Below are 15,513 nucleotides of genomic sequence, written 5' to 3' on the forward strand. Positions count from 1 at the left end.
TATATATATATGTATAAGTTATTTGGTGTATTCTATTTCATGTATTATTTTATATATGGATTATTTTATGTATATTATTATAAGTGCTACCTAGTTTTTTACAACGGCATGATACCTATGAGTCCTCTATTTCTCTTCTAATTTTTCAGTTTCTAAAATATGTAGGGGTGGGGGAGGCAGTCAGACCCCAGAGGGTACATAAGATGATCCTTTTTGGGATGAGAAGAAAATATTGAAATTCTACTTGCATATTTATGTAGTTTTTATTTTTATTTTTTTTGAAAACTATTTATTTGAGAAAGAGAGGGAGATAGAATGAGAATGAGTCAGGTGGAGAGAATCTGAAGCAGACTCTGAGCTGAGCATGGAGCCCGATGTAGGGCTCAATCTCATGACCAGAAGCTTATGACCTGAGCCAAAACCATGAGTCAGATGCTTAACTGACTGAGCCACCCAGGTGCTCCTTTACATAGTTTTTAAAATTTGTATTTTATCAGGGCACCTGGGTGGCTCAGTGGGTTAAAAGCCTCTGCCTTCGGCTCAGGTCATGATCTCCGGGTCCTGGGATCAAGCCCCACATCGGGCTCTCTGCTCAGTGGGGAGCATGCTTTCCTCTCTCTCTCTCTCTCTCTCTCTCTCTCTCAGCCTGCCTCTGCCTGCTTGTGATCTCTGTCTGTCAAATAAATAAATAAACTCTTTAAAAAATTTTTTTGTATTTTATGTCCATTATTTGTCTTACATATGAGATTACATGCTATTAATACAAAAATATATGTATGTATGCAGATGATAATTTAATAGATGGACATTGGGGAGGGTATGTGCTGTGTTGAGGAAAAAGAAGTATTTAATAAGTTAGTAATAATGAATATAATCAAATGGGTTTGGAAGCCACTGCTCAAATTAATTATCCATACTTCAGCAAGAAGTCACCCACTTAAAATGCAAGATGGACCAGTTCCAGGCCTAAAACCCATCAATGGGTTCCCATTGTTCTCAGGGCTGGAAAGAACAGAGTTTTAAAAATGCAACTTTGTGTAGGGAAAAAGAAAGTACAAAGGGGTGGACTAGGACAGAGCTTTCAAAACACAGAGAGAGTAACAGTTGCAAGTACTTGGGTCCTTGAAAGAGGGTAACTCCTACAGTGGGTCATAAACCACTACCCCTTATTTGGATTCCATGTTCACCAAGAATTTTGAAAGAGCTCTACCGATAATTTATTGATGATGACATATACATCCTCATCTGCCTGATAGTGGCATCAATCATTGTAAATTAAAAAAAAAATCTGGGTTATAGAGGAATTTATGAGCTCAGTTAAATTGTGTCCACTCTATAAACATACTCTTGGTTCCATGAAATCATGGTTTCAAGGATGAGAATCAGAACCTAAATCATTGGGGCGCCTGGGTGGCTCAGTGGGTTAAGCCGCTGCCTTCGGCTCAGGTCATGATCTCGGGGTCCTGGGATCGAGTCCCGCATCGGGCTCTCTGCTCGGCGGGGAGCCTGCTTCCCTCTCTCTCTCTGCCTGCCTCTCTGTCTACTTGTGATCTCTGTCAAATAAATAAATAAAATCTTAAAAAAAAAAAAGAACCTAAATCATGGTGATTTCACTAGGTAAAGGTCACTTACTGAAGCACTCAGAGTGAAGAGAAGGAGAAAGAAAAAAATAACAAAAAGGAGGAAAAAATGAAGGCATTTATATAACCTTGAAGTTATCTCTATCTTTCTTTTGATCTCCAGCAGACACTGTAATAGTTCAGTCTCAATCACAGCATTTTCCATGGAACAGACTCCTTCTTAACATATGTGCAACCCATACAACATACCAGCTCCTCCATGAAGCCGGAGTGGTCCTCTGACCACGTAGTAAATAATTTCATATTTGTAACATTATTTAGGCATCTTTCTAAGGCACAGAGCTGGTTTAAATATTTATTAACTCTGTATATACTCTCTTCTCCAAATTGAATACATATTCCTTAAAGGTAGAAAATTACAATTTGGCATCTTATTGGCTTTTTGTATCTAAGATCTTGTTATAAGGAGTTATACAAAATAGACCTCTAATTTCATTTTCCTTATTAATATAAAGATCCTTAGATTTTTTTTTAAAAATAGGCAATAATAGAAGTTGACTAAATAAGAGAAATATTAAATAGAATTTCTTGAGTTCTAGGTCAGTTTTTTTCCTGAGCTCCTGCTGTCCAGTTACCTTGTACAGGTCCTTAATTTCTATTGTGGATTAAATATGATTAAGTTGCCTTTTCTTTGACTAGAGGAAACACTGACCTAGTTAATATGCTAAAATAATATGTATCTCACCCATTGGAAAGGTAAAGAAACTATTGTCCTTCATTTCTTATTAAAAGTGAAAGGAGAATACAGGAAACCAAAGAAGGTCCATACCACTTCCCCAGGAAATCAAAGGTAGAGGCAGTAAAATGAGCTTTAAATAGATAATTTTTTTCCACGGTAAGCAGGACAGTTTCTTATATTTTAACCTACACCCAATTTTAGAAAATTTATTATTTGTTTTTGGTTTTTGCTTTCAGATTTCTAGGGACTATAGAACATCCATCACATAAAATTGAATATTAACTAAATTATTTGCATAATAATTAAGATAATAGAGTTTAGAATAAGATGAAAAGTTTGAATTGGTTAATTATTCCACAACACAGAGTACTTACTAAATGCCAGACACTGATCTCTAGCTTTTAGTAGCAGCAGATTTTAACTCTTTTAACCTTTATGACAACACTACCTAGGAGGTAATATTGTTTATTATTATTGACATCTTATAAAGAAACTGATACATGGAGAAACCCAGTAGCTTGTCCAAAGTCACAAAGTTAGTAAATGTTACAGTCACACATGAACGTAGACAACCTACCTGCATACCTACCTGTCAGCCTGTTGCCTCCCAATCAAACAAGCAAACTGTGTCCTGTCATATCTCACATATGCACACACCCACATCCAGTCCTTTACTCCTCAACTCACTTGAAGTAAATAAACAACAGTTCATGAAATCTAAATATGAGACATTGTGCTAAGGTACTTCAGGAAATACAAGGATGAATACATAAGCCTGATTTCATGGAGCTTATTGTCTAATGGGAAGTAAAATAGCTAGATAAATAATTTTAAAACAATAAAAATAATAAATACAAAGGATAAACAAGAGCTTAGAGGGGTTTAAGAAGAGATCTAGGGACAACAACAATAGGGACAGAATCATAAGCAAGACTCACTTTGAGGGATTAATCAGAACATATATGTCAGAGCAAATAAAAACCATAAGCGGGAGGAGCATTATGAGCATTCAGACACCTGTAACTGCTGGTATGTCAGGGAACATCCAAATAATCCAGCTTGACTGAAGACCAGGACATAAGTAAAAGAAAGGAATGAATTAGAAATGAATGAACGAATTAGAAAAATACATGAATTCATCCAACAATTACTGTCTGTTATGTATACAGTACCTAAAGGATTCACTCAATACCTTTAAAGGATAATGTTTAAAGATTATATTAAAAATGAAGTTAGCTTATAAGAAAACACTGGACACAGAGTTTAACATATAATAACTGCCAATGTATCTGGATGAAATTTTTTGGATAAAAAGTCAACAAAGAGCTTCACAGTCAAGCAGGAAAGACCCACAAAGCAAACATACCTTCAATAATACAAACATGTCTAAAACACAACAGGGACACGAGGCATGGAATAGTTAAAGTTGACCTTACGGAAGGGTGTATATTAGTGACAGCAGTACAGAAAAGGGGGCTTCTGAACTGGACTCGAGCAATTCTGGGATGGTAAAAAAGAAAGAAGAGGCTAGGGTGCTTCCAGGGAATTGAACCATAGGAACCGAAGATTAAAAAAAAAAAAAAAATCAATTTGTAAATAACAAAGTCATTGAAAATTTGAGCAGAGAATAAATATCCTCCATCCATCTATCCAATTATTCGTGCAATCTGTTAACATTTATTAGTGCATACACATTCCAGGAAATGTGCCAGGTTCTAAGAAACAAAAATCAGGAAGGCAGGTTCTTGCTTTCAAAACACCTTCCTCGTCTTTCAGGAAATGTGATCATGTCAGCAGTTCACTGCAGTCTAATAGGACAGATAAGAGCAAAGGCACATAGAAGCAAAGAGTTTGGATATTCACTTTAGATTAGGGTAGCTTCCAAACTGGCATGGGTAAGTAGCTTTCCAAACATTGGATGCAATCTAGGAAAACAAAAACACAAAAAATAGGGCGGGAAATGCACATCAGGAAATACGTGTAACAGTGCTGTGTAGTTAGGTTCTTTCTTTGTGCATGAGCAGACTACAAAGAGATGAAGCCAAAAAACAAACAAACAGTTCCTAAAGTTTGTCATATTAATAGGATTTTACATTTTAACCTAGAATCAATCATAACTCATACAAACATTTCAGACCAAAAAAACTAACAAAAAATAGAATGATTAGTTCTGGGGGGTTTTGTGTTTTTTTGTTTTGTTTTGTTTTGTTTTTTTGAGAGCTCCGTGGTCTAAGAAAAACAACAGGACAGGTTCTTACTGAAGATACAAAGACGGATCGGAATGCTGTTGCTGTAATACACAGAAGGATTTGAACTTGAAATTGAAGGACAGAACTTGAAGTAAGGATGGAAAGAAGGTGACACATAAAAAAATGCAGGTTTAGAATTCATGGTTCTTGCTAAATTATAATTTGGCTGGAAATGTATGTCTAAAGCTCTTCAGTGTAAAGAAGTGCTTAGCACCTGTGGCCCAAAACCTGCTATCTGACTTGCTTAGAAAAATGACTGTCAGCCACAGTCTAATCCCATCAATGGATTTTTGTTGTTTTTAACAGTTAGTAATCTACTTTTTGAGACTGGTGCCTAGAGTTTCCGGACTCTAAACTACTATTCCAGAGTGCAAAGATTCAGTTTGGTATTTATCTTATTTTGCAGAATTTACTTAGACACATTTACTCAATAATGTCACTTCTCTTTCTCTATATATTTCTACTACCTCCTGGTCAACAGACTAAGAAAGCAGAAGCAGGACTCAAGCATTGAAACATTTAATGAATCTGCATAAAAACCTAACAAATGCAGACCTTCCGAACCAGTTTACCATGGGACATCATTCTTATTGACCGACTTGGGACTCCAGTCAGGCACAGCCTTTTGGCAGCTAGAGAGAACAGAGAGGTGGGCCCGGCCATGACTTTGAAAAGGTTGAGAAGCACAGAAATGAACTATTAGGCATGGTACCTAAAGATTTTTGTCTGCTGGGATACGAAATCATACACAGCAATCTGTTACATTTCTATACACATATAATGAAGTAGCAGAAAGAGAAATCAAGAAAATGATCCCATTTATAATTGCACTAAAAAGAATAAAACACCTACGTATACACTTAACTAAAGAAGTGAAAGACCTGAACTCTGAAAACTATAAAATATTGATGAAAGAAATTGAAGATGACACCAAGAAATGGAAAGACATCCCATGCTCATGGATTAGGAGAACAAATATTGTTAAAATGTCCATACTACGCAAAGCAATCTACAGATTTAATGTAATCTCTATCAAAATACCAACAACATTTTTCACACAACTAGTACAAATAATCCTGAAATTTCTATAGAACCATAAAAGAACCTGAAATAGCCAAGTATTCTTGGAAAAAAAAAGAATAAAACTGGAGGTATCAGAATCCTGGATTTCAAGATACACTACAAAACTGTAGTAATCAAAACACTATGGTACTGGCATAAAAATAAGACACACGATCAATGGAACAGAACAGAGAGCCCAGAAATAAACCCATGACTATATGGTCAATTAATCTTCAACAAAGGAGGGATGACTATGCAATGGGAAAAAGACAGACTTTTTGACAAACGGTGCTTGGGAAACTAGACGGCTATATGCAAAAGAATGAAACTGGACAACTTGCTTCCACCATAATAAACAAAAACAACTCAAAATGGATTGAAGATCTACATGTGAGACCTGAAACCATAAAAATCCTAGAAGAGAACACAAGCAGTAATTTCTCTGACACTGACTATAAACACCTTTTTTCTAGATAGATCTCCTGAGGCAAGGGAAATAAGAGTAAAAACAAACCATTGGGACTACATCAAAAGTAAATTAAAAGCTTTGGGGGCACCTGGCTGGCTCAGTCCATAGAGCAAGATACTCTTGATCTGGGGGGCATGAGGTCAAGCCCCATGCTGGGCATAGAGCTTACAAAAATAAACAAAACAAAACCAAAACAAAAAACCTTCTACACTGCAAAGGAAACAAAAAGACAATCAACTGAGTAGGAGAAGATATTTGCAAATGACATATTCAATAAGGGGTTAGTATCCAAAATACATAAAGGACTCATACAACTCAACACCAAAAAACCTCCCAAATAATCCAATTAAAAAATGGGTGGAAGACATGACTGGACATTTCTCCAAAGAAGACATGCAGATGGCCAATAGACACAGGAAGAGATGCTCAACATAACTAACCATCAGGGAAATGAAATCAAAACCACAATGAGATGTCACCTCACACCTGTCAGAAAGGCTAAAATCAAAAACACAAGAAACAACAACTATTGGTGATGATGTAGGGAAAAAGGAACCTGTTGGTGGGAATGCAAAATGGTGCAGCCACCGTGGAACACTGTATGGAGGTTCCTCAAAAAATTTAAATTTAAATTAGAAATACCATATGATTCAGTAAGTCCCCTACTGGTAGGTAAGTACCTACTGGGTACTTATCGAAAGAATGTAAAAAGATACGAACCCATATGTTACTGCAGCATTATGTACAATATCCAAAATATGGAAGCAGCCCAAGTGCCCATTGATAGGTGACTGGATTAAGAAGACGTGTATACATGTAGAGTGAAATATTACTCAGCCATAAAATAGAATAACACCTTGCTATTTGCAACAACATAGATAGATCTAGAGGTTTAATGCTAAAAATAAGTCAGAGAAAGACAAACACCAAATGATTCTACTCATATATGGAATTTAAGAAACAAAACAAATGGACAAACAAAAAAAACCTCTTAAAATAGGGAACAAACTAGTGGTTATCAAAGAGAAAGGAGGTGGGAGGACTAAGTGAAATAGGTGATGGGGATTAAGACATACTTATCCTAAGGGGCACTACACTGAGTTATGTGTAGAACTGTTGAATCACTATATTATACACCTGAAACTAATATAACTTTCTATATTAATTATACTGCAATTAAAATAAAAAAAAATTTTTTTTCTTGCTTCCTGTATTTATAAGGCCTGAATACCAAAACTGCTTTTAGGAGTTTTACAAAATCTTTGGAAAAATAGTTTTTTTCCCCAATTTTAATTCAATCTTAATATCTTATTCTGACAATTACTTTGAAAAAAAAATTGCAATAATACCTTAAGCTTAAAAACTGCTTTATAAAAATCATAACCCAATTGGCTCTTTTTAGAACTAACTGCTCAATGATTACATTTGTGGAAACAATACTGTTCTCAAGTTTAAAGACACTGGTTAGATCAAATGAAAGCATTCTCACATGGCTTCAATGTGTAGCTAGATAAATGACAGAAATGCTTCCATATGAGAAGTTATGCAAAAATATAAACTAGTATTAGAGCATAAGGAAGATAAAAGAATTCAACCTTTTGAAAGGCTACATCATTCATGCATTTGCTTATTCATTCAATAAAATATTGTGAAATAAGGCAAAAACCCACAGAGAATATAAAGATGGTTTCTCCAATGATCTAATAAAAGAATCATTAATTTTGATGACTATGGAAATATGTTTGAGCTCCAGAAGGAGCTTTAAATTTGGCTCTCATCCCAAAAGTAAAATGTTAAAGAAAAATGAAACAGCTTTCTCAAGTAAGTGAAGACAGGAGAAAAAGGCATAAAAAGGTTTGGAAGGTAAGGAGAGTATTTAATCAGTATTTTAAGACTGCCCCATTTGATTTAATAGTGATTTCACTCATGTAACAGTTGGAGAGAAATGTCAGCCCCTTGATGTCTATGGTTATAAATAAAGCAAAACGAAGAAGTCTGAAATGCATAATTCTCTGTGGCTTGAGGTACCAGCAACACAAACTCTTCTCTTAAAAAAAAAAAGTGTGTGGGCAATCTTTCCATTTTTTACTGACCTTTTGACAAGCGAACAATTTCATGATTCACCAGAATTTTCAGTTTTCAAAAAGAAATACCACAACATTTTGGCCTATAAATGTTCTTAAAATTTTAAGATAAAGTAGATGTTGAAGGTTACCAACTGTGTGTGTTAGGCTCAAAGTGTTAATATATGAGCTGTGACTTGAAGAAACTCTCATTTTGGACTCCCAGAATTGGGCAATGCCTTTCTGCTTTCTATGGTCCACAAGTATTTAATTAGCATACTTTTGGCTGTTATTCTAATTTAGAGGAGGATGAATCTTTCCTTTTAATTTTGCATTTGTGAATGGATATAGGAGCATTATAAATGGCTAGATTTCTGGAACACAAAACATTCATGTTAGTGGCAATAACAGTATTTCACCCTTTAGTGCCGACAAATCATTCAGAATACATTTTATTTAAGAAATATGGAAAGGGCTTTAACATCTCCAAAGCAAAAAGTTAGAAAGCTTAACCACTTAGTACTGAGATAAGCATAGCACTTCATTAAGAGGAAAAAAAAAAAAAGAAAGAAAGAAAAGAAAAGAAAAAAGGAAACCCATTGTTTGAATGAATTCACCAGCATCAACGGACTAAGACCATCAAAAGTGTATACCAACATTTTATAGGTCTCATTTCACCAGTTAACATATAGACTTTTAACTAAGGCATGAAAACAATCTACGTGTAAGCAATCACTCTTCCCCCTTCACACTCAGCCAGGGTTCTGCCGGCATTCAAGGACTTTCTGAGTGTGCTCGCCAAAGTTCATGTCTGGGGAGGAAGTACCTAAAGGAAATCATCTCTATCTGCTACTTTGTGATAACATGATCCTCATTTCTCTATCTCGTTTACACACTTACTCTCTGTGCAACGACACAAAGAAAGCCTGAACTGGGGTGCCATGGCTTTCTCTCCCACCTGAATATCAGGTCTCAACCAAGCTCACACACCACCTCCTCGGAGAAGCAGTCCTTGATTCATTCAGTCATGAAGCAACTGCTGCTCACTGAATTGTCAGAACAATTTCTTTGTGCCATTTTGAAAGTATCTATCCTTCTCTGCCTTCTATTGTGCATGTGTCTTAAGTGTGTACTAAGTCATAAAAAGCTGTAAGCTTTTGAGAGATTCCGTCTTACATACCTTTTACTTCTTAGAGCAAGCTATTTCACTCAGTGAATGCTCTTCAAGTAAATGTAGTATAACTGATATTTGCTTTGCAAGGATATAAAACTATCCAATTATTAAAGCATACTTTTGGTGGCTGAATAGGAAAATTAGCAATCAAAACACTCATAAAAAATGTGCCAGTACAGTCTCAAAATATTCGAGTGAAATCCATAACCATGTGGAACCGGAGGCAGGACAAGGTCGTTCTTCAAAATCGGACACAGACTATAATGATCTCTACTTACTTGTCTCCAAAAAACTTTCTCCAGAATTCAGCAGCATCTGCTTTCGTGATACGAAAGTTATCTCCCTGGAACTGCCCATTGGGAAAGATGGCTTTGATTTCTGCCAGCATGTGACTGAAGATAAGGGATAGTTTCGTGAGATTTCGTCTGTGGACACAAGGCGGTAAATGAAAAAAATAAATAAACATATGTGCAAGTTTTAATGGGAATATATATTATGAAAGATAAAATTATGTACAGTATTAACATAGGTCTTGGGGCGGATCACGAACCTCAACTTAAGAATGCATCTTAAAACAGTGTTCATACAAACTATCCACTTAAATTCCCAAGAGGCTTTCACTTTATGATTCACCCATGTGCTCGTTTAACATAAACATGAACAAGATAAATTACACGATTTCAATGGGCTCACAGTTGAATGGGAGAGTTGCACTCCTGAAAAAACCATAAACAAATATAAACACTACACACAGAAGATAGAGTGACTACTTCTACATGGGGGAGTGAGGAAAGATTTGTCATTAGAGGAGAATCTACGAAGATTAAGCAGTCTGACAGATAAAAGACCTGGAGTGGAGGAAGGGAAGGAAGGAAAGGGAAGCAGAAGGTATTGATGGGGCAGTAGCAACAGCTTCCATACAAAAGTATAGAGGGACGGGATAGAAGGCTTTGTGTCATAGCCGGGTTTAGCATGGCTAGAGAAGAGGAAGCTATTGAAGGAAATGGCAAGACACAGGATGAGAAATTTTGGTGGGGACAGCACATAAAGAGGCACATGAAACAATGAACAAACTCTTTGTCAAAGAGGCTTTCTACTCCCACCAAGAAATGAGAGTTTCTGGTGATGGGTTCCAGGTATGTGCATAATTCCAGAAGCTCCCTGAGTGATTCTAATGTACTCCCCTTGCTAAGGGCTACTGCTGGAGGCAACAGGGAACCAAGATGGATTAAAAAGATGGAACAGAGGATTAAATCTGCTTCAGAAAGAAAAAGCTACGGTGGTATTAAAAAAATGGTTTGGAATGGAGGGAAAGGCAGGTGTGATTTCTGGAGATTCTGACAGGATTCAAAATGCGATTCAAAATATGATTCACACTTCAAAATACTACTATCACGGGCATTCCTTCCCGCCACGTCCTAAGAAGTTTACAACATTATGTTCATCAGTCCAAAACTGCTAGTGCAAAACAGTAAAGAAGCAACTGAAACACAGAACACTGAAGAACTGGTCAGTTTTGAACTGACCTTGCTTCTTTGTATTTCTGTTTCTTCAGAATCACCAGACCTCAATAGGTACACATATAATACTCTATTTTGAAACTTCAGCTGCTTTTGTGGGTGTGTTGAGGGGTCAGGATGTGAGGATGGGATGAGTCAATTGCTTTAGGACTAAAAGTAAATATAGACGATAATTAGAGAAAGTCATCAAGTCTGCACTGCATTGAAGACCTTACAATGTTTCAGTAGGCCCTGGACACTGAGAGATGTGGTTCTTTACCTCATAGTCACATATCTGTGCTTAATAACTCTCAGATAATAAGTGAAAACATGTTAGGTACCTAAGAGATCATATAATACGCACCTGTCAATAAAGTCAATGAGTACCACTCTTTCTAAAACATTTCGGAAAGAAGCCAACAGCTTCCCATGTAAGATGAATACAGAATACATGAAGGTACTCATGATAAAAAGTGGGCAAAGTAGGAATGAAAGGAAAGCAAGAGTATAATCTATACCTCAATGAGTTCATCTGTATTGGAAAACCAAAAATGTCCCAATTTCCACAATGTTTATAATCTATGAGAAGATTTATGAGAAAGAAGAGTCAGAATTTTAGGCCATATTTTAATGCTTGACTGGCACCAATAAACAATCTGCAAAATTGTTATGGTTGCACACATTGTTCCATTATTTTCTTAGATTCAGCCACACTTCCACACAATTCAGCCTAATCCAAATGTGAGTGTTCTTTAGTTGAGTCTTTGATCTTTTCATTGATGTCAACACATCCTCATTTAGATGATGGTAGATACAAGAAATTCAGTTGTAGGAAATGAAAACTGAACTACTGAACCAGATCAAAGGGAGGAACTGTGGCCAGTATAAACTGCAACTGACTTTTGAAATTTGAGTTTAAGGAAGGGCATAAAGTCCTTTTAGAAAATCTGCAACAAATTTATTTATATCATTAGGCAAAAGGGTTAATTTTCCACCAAACTTCCAATTGATACACACAGGAGAAAAAAGAAAAATCAAGATGTCTATAATTAGGGTAAACCAACTGTTCCTTATGTCTGAACTGGTTGCTCTCCATCCCTTTATGTCTTTGTTCTTTAATCATAATCCTATCCAAATGTTTTTCATTTTTATTTATTAGATCTAAAGTCTGAAGCACAATGTCAATGATTACCCATCTCAGCTATGTGATCCACTGGCTATAAATATACATGTGTGTATATATATATATATATATATATATATATATATATATATTTCTTTAAAGCAGAAATAGTAACATGATAGAGTCTAGAAGCTCTAGTAATCACTAGTACCTGTAGAACTAATCATCTACTTAATTATAAAATGTTGGGAAAGAGGGGTGCCTGGGTGGCTCACTTAGTTAAGTGTCGGACTGTGGCTTGGGTCGTGATTTCAGGGTCTGGGGATCAAGCCCCACATTGGGCTCCCTATTCAGGGAGCCCATTCAGGGTGGGTGGGCCTACTTCCCTTCTCCCTTCCTCCTCCCAACTCATGTGCCCTTGAGCTCTTTCTCTCATAAATAAAACCTTTATAAATAAATAAATAAATAAATAAATAAAATGTGTCAAAGAGTTCAATTTTCCTACTCCTACAAATGGATTGCCACACTTTTTACTTTTTGTACAAACTACGGCAGTGGAAAAAGATACATTTTTTTGCCCTTAGTCTTTATTTATTTATTTATTTATTTTTAAAAGATTTTATTTATTTATTTGACAGACAGAGATGACAAGCAGGCAGAGAGGCAAGCAGAGGGCGGGGGGGAAGCAGGCTCTCTGCTGAGCAGAGAACCCGATGCAGGGCTCAATCCCAGGACCCTGGGATCATGACCTGAGCCGAAAGCAGAGGCTTGAACCCACTGAGCCACCCAGGCACCCCTGCCCTTAGTCTTTAAAGAAACTAAAATTCAAGTTGTTAAAAATATGTGAATGCAACAGTTTTGCATTACCTTAATTTTCACACAGACCAAAATATATATTTATTTTATACCTAATTTTTAAATACACACATGTACCACATATATGTAAATGATCACCTTGGAAATCAATTATTTAAAAGGTCCATGTTTTCAGAGGCTGCAATCCATAAGACATGAAAAGAAGAGATACCTAATTGTACTATCCAATGTCATTTAAATTTATTATCACAGCATGTGGTTTTGTCTTTTATATAACTGTGGGGTTTTGCTGTTGTTTGCTATTATTTATATATCATGTGCTTTAATTCCCCATCTTACTTTTTCTTTAAATAACTTCCAATTTTGAAAAAACAAAATCCAGGAATATATCTCTAACCATCTAGACACAGAAGAAAAGCAACAACTATACATCTTCTTTATAGATGAAATATTTTTTCCTATTATGAAATTTTTCCATACTTGGCCAATTTTCCCTAAGCACCCTGATAGCTGCTCACCATTACACCAAAATGATGACTGCTTAATAGAGGATAATTACTAAGGAAGAATATGCTTCTATCACTAAAACTCCCCTACCTCCTCCAAACATCTAAAGAAATAAAAAACTTTGCCCACTCAATACATAACTTTAACTTTACAAGGAATTTTGCAACACTCTCACATGTAAGAAATACTTTATTTTTACTATTTACTGCCACATATCTGCTACTAACCACCACAAGCTAAGCCACTTTTACAATTTTGTTAAGTTTTTTATAAAAATTGTTAATTAAGAAATAGGCTTTAGAACAGAAGTATCTTGAAATCAGGTTATCAAAAAGTAGCTTCCAGATGGCAATACTGTGTAAACCAGTAAAAGATGTAAATATTAGAGGAAACCTGAAGAAGAAGAAGGGAGGAGAAGGAAAGCTAGCTATATTATTTAAAAAACCATGAAATGCATTAGCAGTGTCAAGAATATTGCTTAGAATGGGGCATCTGGGTGGCTCAGTGGGTCAAGAGTCTGCCCCTTGATTTTGGCTTAGATCATGATCTTAGGGGCAAGAGAGGGAGTCCCATGTAGAGCTCTGTGCTAGGCATGGAGCCTGCTTAAGATTGTCTTTAAGATCCTCTCTTTGCCTCAGCCTCCCCACCCAACCTGCTCTCACTTTCCCCACCTCTCTCTCTCTCTCTCTCTCTCCAAAAAAAAAAAAAAAAAAAAAAAAAAAAAGAATATTCCCTACCAAAGCAAGGTGCCTCTTTTTGTCCTGGATTCAGCTACCCAACACTGTATTTCTTTAAAATGGTATGAATCAATTCATCCAAAAGTCAAGTTACATTTAACTGAACAGAATGCGAGGTTGAATCAGAGTGAATTAGCATGATTCTGGAACGATGAAGTTTCTGTGCTTATGCTAAGTCTCAGTAGGTTTAGGTGGCTACAGCCAACATCAGAGACTAAGGCACACACTATTTGATGTGGGATGACACAATCCCACCCTTAATAAACGCAGCACGTTGTATGGCAGAAAAAGACATGAATAGATTATCACGATACAATATCAAGGGGCAACACATCAACTATAGCCATCTTGGGGTGATAAATTAAACTTGAAAAATGAATAAAAAGTACATCAGGATTTGATATGTAGCCTCCACTAAATGTGGGAGACACATGAAGAATGTAATCTAATCAGATCACATGTAGTTCTTGCATTTTCTCCATTCAGGAAACAGCTGTGTCATAAATCAAGGAAGAAATAAAAAAGCTTTAAAGGCTGCATTAGTGAAAAACTTCAAGTGACACTTTGTATCAGTGAGGTCCAAAGTTTGTGAGAATGTACTACCTTTGGTAGAAGAAAGAGAAGACCATTTTTTATCCCCAAACTATTAATAATTTAATTCTCACATTTAAAAGGTAGAACATGCTCCTCCTAATCTTTACAAGGTGAAACAAATTCAACATAAAAAGAAAGGCAGGACATAAAGAATATAAACAGCGGCATTTAAAATGAGACTCACGTCCAGTTAAAGAGCAATTTCCATTCACTGTATTTCTGAGGCAGTGCCCTCCAAGATAGGTTTAGAGAGTTACTTCACACTGTTTTAGACCTTGGGAACATTTCGATTCCTAAGAAAGTGAGGAGACCAAGCTGATGTAAGACTTGCCTTTCATTTCTCCCTCATGGGAATTCAGACTATTATTGAGGTGGATCCTGAGAGTCTTAAATAAAACTGGATCTCACCCATTTGCTGCCCAAATGCTTTAAAGTTCCCAATATTGTTAAGGGGAGTGTGAGGCAGTTACCAATGAAAACTCAGAGTCTACTCCAAGTCATAAGAGGAATAAAGAGTGTGAGCCGAAACTCACTCACCTGAGCAGGGGAAAGGACAATTTTTCAAGCTGTCCCAGGTTACTTTTTAGAAATTGAACTGCTCACTTAAAAAGGAAGTTAGCAAACTATGTCAGTCCAAAAGCCGCACTAAATTGGGTAACTAAGGAGGCCTTTTTCTTTTGTTAAAAGATACATCGTCTACCACTAACATGGCCAGGGAAGCCAAGCTCAAAACTGGCTGGGAAAAGACGAACCCTGGGCATCCTCTGATCTCTCTGTGACATCTTAAATGCATTGCCTGCAAAGGTCTATTGAGAACAGCAAGAAGTTAGCTCTCAAATTAAGGATGCTGCTCTCACAGTCAATGTATTTCCTTTCTAAAATAGTTTTAAATGGGCAATTT

At 36.3% G+C, this 15,513-nt stretch overlaps 1 protein-coding gene across 6 annotated transcripts in view; it reads right to left on the minus strand.

The window, feature by feature from the left end:
- CBLB (Cbl proto-oncogene B) overlaps positions 1-15,513 on the minus strand; it is a 226,102-nt gene that overhangs the window by 123,285 nt on the left and 87,304 nt on the right. For all 6 annotated transcript variants that reach the window (XM_047723550.1, XM_047723547.1, XM_047723549.1 and 3 more), the window contains exon 4: positions 9,615-9,761. In XM_047723550.1, the coding sequence (XP_047579506.1) occupies positions 9,615-9,761 (147 nt within the window). The remainder of the gene's footprint in view (positions 1-9,614; positions 9,762-15,513) is intronic.

Source organism: Lutra lutra, chromosome 1 (assembly GCF_902655055.1).
Source record: "Lutra lutra chromosome 1, mLutLut1.2, whole genome shotgun sequence".
Taxonomy (NCBI): Eukaryota; Metazoa; Chordata; class Mammalia; order Carnivora; family Mustelidae; genus Lutra; species Lutra lutra.